The sequence below is a fragment of the Chanos chanos genome, chromosome 10 (genome assembly GCF_902362185.1).
Source record: "Chanos chanos chromosome 10, fChaCha1.1, whole genome shotgun sequence".
In the NCBI taxonomy this organism is placed as follows: Eukaryota; Metazoa; Chordata; class Actinopteri; order Gonorynchiformes; family Chanidae; genus Chanos; species Chanos chanos.
Window position 1 is genome coordinate 13,478,951 of NC_044504.1, and position 7,593 is coordinate 13,486,543.

The 7,593-nt window shown below is 40.3% G+C and overlaps 1 protein-coding gene across 3 annotated transcripts in view; it reads left to right on the plus strand.

Annotated features, from left to right (window-relative positions):
- Positions 1-3,036, plus strand: part of daam2 (dishevelled associated activator of morphogenesis 2) — an 85,895-nt gene extending 82,859 nt beyond the window's left edge. For all 3 annotated transcript variants that reach the window (XM_030786011.1, XM_030786010.1, XM_030786012.1), the window contains 2 exons: positions 1,193-1,363; positions 2,590-3,036. In XM_030786011.1, the coding sequence (XP_030641871.1) occupies positions 1,193-1,363; positions 2,590-2,808 (390 nt within the window). In that variant the 3' untranslated portion in view covers positions 2,809-3,036. The remainder of the gene's footprint in view (positions 1-1,192; positions 1,364-2,589) is intronic.
- Positions 3,037-7,593: the final 4,557 nt, after the last annotated feature.

Here is a 7,593-nt window from a genome sequence, read left to right on the forward strand (position 1 = left end):
CTCTGTAAAGTTTATTTTTTCACATCAGAATGAGAGAACTCATAAAGCTGGTTATGCTTTCAGTAGTTCATCATTTGATTTGTCAACAATACTAAAGTACTTAGAAAAATGCATGTATCTGTTCAAATGTATTTGAATAGTATCTCATCAGAGTGAAGTTCTTCCAGTTTACTTAAAATTGCACTAAAATGGGCCAGCATTTGATTTGCTTTTAATAGATTTCACGTGAAGAGGCTTTCTCATTTATATGTAACATGAAATTCATTGGATTAAGTCATGAAGGGTGTTATTATATATACATTTCATAGAAGTTATTTTCCGTTACCAAATTCACTGTGCCTAATGACTGAGTTACTTCCTTAAGCTTTAATAGAGCAGCTGTTTCTTTGATTTTCAGGCAGGAGACAGTGTGGTCGTTTTTTCACCACACACCCAAAGATGATTTTAGTTTTTGTTAAACACATGTTTTAACCAAAAAAGTGAAGATTATAACACTAATCTGAAGTGAACTTCCAGAATGTTCCATTTGGCATGGTTGAGGTAATGCTGTGGAGAGAGAAGGATGTTGTGCTGTAGGACTGGGCTTCATTTTGTCTCTGGCACATCTCACTCAGCAGCTGGTACTGATGAGAGTCAACATATGGTAGTTAAATCAGGCATGTCCACGTCTGTCAGGAACACATGAGGACGAATGTTTCTTTTTTTTTGTTTTGTTTTGTTTTTGGACACTTTTTGATGCTACATGTGGTGATAATTGGTGTAGTCCTGAATATGCTGATAGGCTGAGTAATGACTTCTCACTGAGTCTAGATTAGACAGTGGAAAGACAGCTGGGCTGGTGGGACATGCTTGCCATAAGGAGACCATCAGACTCTTCTCACAGCTCCACACATACAGATACATGCAGTCACACTGTCCAGTCTCTCTCTCTCTCCCTCTGCCTCAGCTGCTCATTCTCTTCTCTCACTTTGCTGATATCATAGGTTTATTATTATGTGTCCAATGACAAAATATACTCGATAACGACCAACATTAAATTAACACTTTGGGAAGTGTTTTTTCTTTTTTGAACTATTAGTTTATCCTTTTCTTTTGTTGATCTCAGATCTTTTGTTGATCTGAGTTGTAAAGTTATTAATGTGCCACCTGTGTCGGTCTTGACTTAGGCATTTCTTTCTTTCTTTCTCCACAGTTCTGCAAGTCCCTGAAACACTTTGGTGAGGAGCAGGGCCGCATGCAGCCAGATGAATTCTTCGGCATCTTTGACACTTTCTTGCAGTCTTTCAGCGAGGCCAGACAGGATCTGGAGAACATGCAGCGACGCAAAGACGAGGAGGAGAGGAGAGCACGCATGGAGGCAATGGTCAGATTTGTGCTCTCTCTGTCATATTCTCACATACACAGACACCTGCGCGCACACACACACACACACACACACACATAAATACATACAGACATACACAGAGTCCATCATGGGACACGCACTCACACACATACACAGACATACTGCCACACACACTCACGCTCTCGCTCTTACACGCACACAGAAAGAGAGGCACAGTCTGGCAGAAATATGTATTTGGACCTGAGTAAGAGCTGTTTATTATCTGTCTTTTCACCCCACTGTGTCTCTGTTTAAGAAGTCATTCCACCCTCCTCTGCATCACTGCTTTGCCCTCTGGTCAGAGGCTATCCCCCAGGGAATGCTGGGAATGTGTCTGCAGAGCACAGAATGAATCTGGGAACTGGGCAGCCTCCCAGACATGTCCCAAACTCATGACTCCCAAACTCCTCCTGGAATGATGAATTACATAGGACAGACATTCACACAGTGTGAGGCAAACATAAACAGTCATAGACTCAAGTCCTGGACATAGTCACTTGAACAGTTTAATATGAATTCTCCAGTCATGCAAACGTCCAAAGACACGCACGCACACACCCACACACTCAAACGCGGAATACTACAGCTGTATCGACAACATTACTCGCACGGTTACATGGGAAAGATATTACGTTAACAGCACCACTTACCACAAACATGGAAACGAACTCACACACACACACCCACACACATACACACAGGCACTCAGAAGTATTCAAACTAAATCAGATATGCCTGCTTCAGACTGGGGCTCTTGAGGAAAGCCATGTCGTGTTTTTTCAAGGATGTGGTTGATAAGCTGTCCAGTAATCAGCAGTGAGACCTCAAATGATGATTTATTCTCACTGTTTCCTTCATGTTTCCCTCTCAGAGAACCAGACCATCAGTCAGCTAAGGCTGATTTTAGACATGTTTCCTCTTTTAAGTAATGCTATTGTCTCAAAGCAGCAGAAGGGTTTGGCCCTTAAAAACAAGCATTCGTTTTACAATATGGTTACATTAGATATGTGCATAGACCATATATTGTTTGGGGTCTTTTTCTGAATTTGCAGAGCAAACTAAAGGTATGGGTGGACAGGTATTTGATGGATTTGAGAAAGTTAAAGATGCATTTCAAAACCTTTGCGTAATAACTGTGAAGACGGTATAACATCGAATGACCTTGTTCTTTGTCGTCTCCTCTGTTCATTTTTCTGTCCGTGCAGCTGAAGGAGCAACGTGAACGAGAGCGGCGAGCGAAAAAGAATGCAGGAGGGAGTGTGGCAGAGGAGGTCGGTGAGTTTGATGACCTAGTGTCTGCACTCCGTTCCGGAGAGGTCTTCGACAAGGACATGTCCAAACTCAAACGCAACCGCAAACGCTCTGTTAACCAGCTGACCGAGGGAGGCGGTCGAGAGAGGCCCGTCACCAGAGTCAACTATTGACCCCTGTGCGCTGGGGCGGGATGTTTGAGTTTAGAGGTCAAAATAACTAAATGTGCCAAACACAGACTCACACACCTGAGAGAAACCCCTTCTGAACCATCGTGAAATATCCTGTTTTTGTTGTTTTTACACACACAAACACAGAGAGAAGACCTAAACCTTTGGGACAGATACTCTTCGGTCTGTTTCTCCAGCACTGTGCTCTAAAGATTATAAAGTGTAAGCCCTCTTCTCTCTTTCTTCCTCTCTCTCTCTCCCTCGCCCTGTAGCCCACTCTCCCTCCCACTCTCTCTCTCTCTCTCTCTCTCTCTCTCTCCTGATGCCTGTGCAGTCTTCCTCCTCCAGTATATACATGATATTTGTTATCTGTTAGTAGCTCAATACATTGTCTCATCCTCCATATAATAGTAATAATCCAAATAATCCTCCAAATAATAGACATTATACGACATAGACCTACCACAAAGATTAACCGCTGGTCACATTCCCAGATGCAGTGGCATGGCTTTTGTCACGGTTTTGAAAAATGACTAGAAACACAAAGAGTAACTTGAAAAATCCTCTGCTTCATCTCTGGAAACACCCACCACGACATGCATAGGGAAAACAACTCTCAAGTCTATCAAGGACATTTTCACCTGTGTGGTTCTCTGTCTCTTTCCCTCTGGTGCTTTAACGGAGAGGGGCTCATGCTCAGAGCATTGTGGTTTAGCTGTGATGATGATACAAATAAATAAATAATAATAATAATAATAATAATAAAAAGAGACAGACAGAGAGAGACATCTCCAGTCAACTAACTCTTGGCAATACACTTCACCTGTGCAACTGAGGATTCAACCGTAGAAACAGACCAATGCTGGATCTTTACCTTGTGTTGGGGGACAGGTGAGCTGAGGGAAAGTGGTATCTTAGCCTTGATTTAGGATAACCACACAGGAAACCTTATACTGTGGTTTAACTCCTCTCAGCTGGGCTCTCCATTCCCCAAGTGCCTCCTTGAACACACTGAATTCCTAAGGACTACCTCCACACTGGAGATCAGAGAACAGAGAACACGGCACTCCCAAGGAAAAGTCACATCGTGGAATTGGAAAGTTCAGAGGCAGTATACAGCTGGGGTCACAGTTCATCTGATTTTAGGTTTTCCCAAAATGTTTGAAAGATGTATGAAGGATTTTTATGAAATCACCCAATTGAATATTCTTATAGATAAAATGCAAATAGGATGGCATTTATGTACCCCTTTATTTTGATATTATTTAAAAGTCATATTTGAGTTGGATGTTTGTATAAAAACAGTTCTGTCTGTTTTCTCTCTCATGTCTTACACACTGAAATTGTGTACACTTTCCAGCTGTGTTGTTGAACATCCTTCTCCTAATATTCATACTTCTCCATGGTAAGACTGATCACCCCAGTCCACCTCCAACCAATCCATACCCCCCCCCCCCCCCATAAAAAAGAAAACAGCTGTCGCAGATATAGGCATTATTTTTGATTCAGTCCTGGCCCTCCCAGCTGTACCAGCTTAGACCAGTTATCTGCCATACTGAATCTCCCACATCTGCTTCCTCTCATTTTCTTTTTCCTACCAAAGATTGTCCTCCTGCGGTGGATTTAGATGTAAATGTGACCATTATCAGCCCTTGTGGTTTAAGACTGAATTCTTAGCATTTAAGGAGAGCCTGGATAAAAGGTTTATGGGAGTTTTTAGAATCTGTTGTCTGTTACACCCACAGTCAGTATTTCAGCCATTATCCTCATGGAGTGCTCATATCCTGTCCACTTCTGATTGTCCCTTCGGGCGTGTTGCACCCTCATTACCATGTAACATACTGCATTTACACAGAGCAGAGTGTAGGCTAGAAAAGACGACTTGGCTTTAATATAGACAAACAAATGAGATAGATGAAAATGAACTGATGTTATGAACGTTTAAAGTTCCATCAGTTTATCTCAAAGTGGGCATCTCTTGGTCCTTAAAGAGAGAGCAGAGAGATTAAAACCAGTAAACCAAAGTAATTCAAAATAAAAAGCTCAAGGTCAACATAATGCAACCCACTCTTTGCCCCCATATATTCTATATACATTGTTTGTTTTTTTTTCATTCCATTTATGTTTAGATTTGTGTAGCTGTAGCCAGGACAAAGGTTGCATTTGTATGGCCATTGACCTTGTATTGGAGTATTTCTGGCAGAGAGAGAAGCTGAGAGATTGAATATGATTACACTGTCAGTGAAGTGAGAGTGAGGAGAGATGATTATACACACAGGAGATGCTACAAAGGACAAAGTAAGGAGATGTTTCTGTGGTGTTGGAATGACAATAAACAAGAAGGAACCGAAAAGTTGGAACTCCGTTTAAATTTGGAACAGTTGAGTCATTTTTTGTTAAAGCAGTAGGTGTGGCCATATGGGAAGACAGTGGGAGTGCTAAGAGAGGATTGTCCTCTTAACTCCGAGTTAATTGAATATAGACGCTTGGTGCTAATCCCTCATTTGTGTGGTTTAAACATGTTGTGGCCCTGGCCCTGAAGGCAAACCGAAGCAGAAATGAGTCCCTTCTGTTATATTGCAGTTACTAACAGAGCACCTCTAACCCATGTTGAGAAGAAAGGTTCATTCAAGCATAGAGGTAGGCTCCTGAAAACACTGTCATGTCATCTCCTCTTAATTTTAATTCTGAATTGTAACCTTGAACCAGTGATGCTGCAATGGCATCTGCTGTTAAAAACAAAAAGCAACCGAAAGTGGAAGTGAAAGCCACCAGTGAAGGAAATATATTGAGATATTACTAATTTGACTCAGGAGGGAAGATGTGGTCACCTACTCTAAACAGGAGCTATGATGAGAGTAAGCAGAAAATTCAAGGCTGGCGCTCAGACTATGTCACAACTCATTCATGACCATTGATTTTGCAGATAGATAGTTTTTTCACTGTTATGTAGTACTAAGAATATTGTAGTTCCTTAGTACCCAGCATTCTCCAAAGCACAGTGTTACAGTACAGAAGCAAACAGTTGATTTGCAGTAAGTATTTTACACTTATTACTAGAGTAATTATAGCACTGTGATGTGAACTCCTTAAAATAATTATATTATTTATTTTGTTGACCCTTAAGTGCCTGTATTTTTCTCTGATCCACCATTACCCCTTTGGTACTTCTGTATGTTCTGCCTGCACCCTCATGTCAGCTGTTGTGGTGCCGTAAAGCCCAGTGTGTAAGGCTGTGTGTGTTAGATTTTGTCCAAGGATCTGTGGAGCGAGACCTGAGCTATTAGCCTCTGAAAAAAGATCGTAAAGCTTTCATTTTGATGTCATCGGGGTTTTGTCACACTTCCTTTATACGACCAGTTACGCTGTTTCTGAAATGGAGGGTTATTTCTTTTAAACTGAAGACAGGCTTTAATATTAAACCTGCATTTGCCAAGACATTGGTTGATCAACTGATCAGTTAACCCTATGGCATATCTATCTATCTATCTATCTATCTATCTATCTATCTATCTATCTATCTATCTATCTATCTATCTATCTATCTATCTATCTATCTATCTATCTATCTCACTGGCTAACCAAGTCTTTTTCTATCTTTCTTGATTGAGAGAGTCTTTGAGGAGAAAGCACAACCTACCATTTGTCCCTTATAGTGCACATGTCTTGTTGCTTGTATAGGGGGAAAAAAATCGAAGGAAAGTATAATTCTGACACTTCTCAATGCAGATGTAAATTTAGGTATTTGGGGGCTCTTTTCTTACTTTCCTTTCTTTTTCCTCACACTCCTAATCCTTTCATCATGAAGACAGTGATGAAACAGATGTCAGTAGTAGTAACACTGTTCCACAGAACAGTCTAAGCTTTATGTTCTAATACTAAACGGTATTTCAGAATGGACAGTATTGGTGTTTATTTGTAATGCTTCATATTTGGATATGTGTATTTGACCATTGACTGGTCAAAGTGGAATGGAAAAAAAAATGTAGCTAGTTGCTTGATGCACTTTTTTTGTACAGCAATCTTCCTACACCATTACGATCATGGACCCTGTGCTAACGCAGCTTATGATGTTGATAAAAAAAAAAAGAAAAAAATGAAATTTTGGTCCTGTTTCATTTGACACCGGTAAATCTAGGTGCTGCTAAGTGTCTGGATTTATTACTATGTATCTCTCTGTAATAAAGGAAACATGGTGAAGAGAATGTATCAGGACAGGGCTAATAATTCACGTTTTCTAAAGGCAAGTTTGACTCAGGACTGGAAATTATCAACACACAAAAGAAGACAGATGTACAGAGAGTATACAGTAGTCTTTGTATGATAAAATGCATCAGAAAGCACCAAGCTCCACTGCCTTCATGTGTATTACTTGCTTTGTATTCAGTGATGTAACCAAGAGAATGTTAACCTTTCACCTCTGTTATGTCCCATAATGCACTTGTCGTTTGCATCGACGACCCCAGAGTGGTGCGCGTCGTACTTGCGGTCCTTTGACCATTTTTTAAATGTTTATATTAATACCTGTGCTATGAAAACAGAAGTGACACAATATTTGTACTGCTTATAGAAAAAAGATGCACCCAGTTTTTCCGCAGGTTGTATATTGTACTGAGTGAGTATTTTTAAAGGTTGATTTGACTAGAGCTCCACCGAAAGATGTATAGTTCTGAAATATTTTGTACACCGTTCTAGTTGTTTGAGGAAAAAAAAAAAAAAGTGAAAAGGAAAAAAATAATATTGAGGAATGTTCCATTTTTTTCCTGTAAATTGATGCATATTTCTATT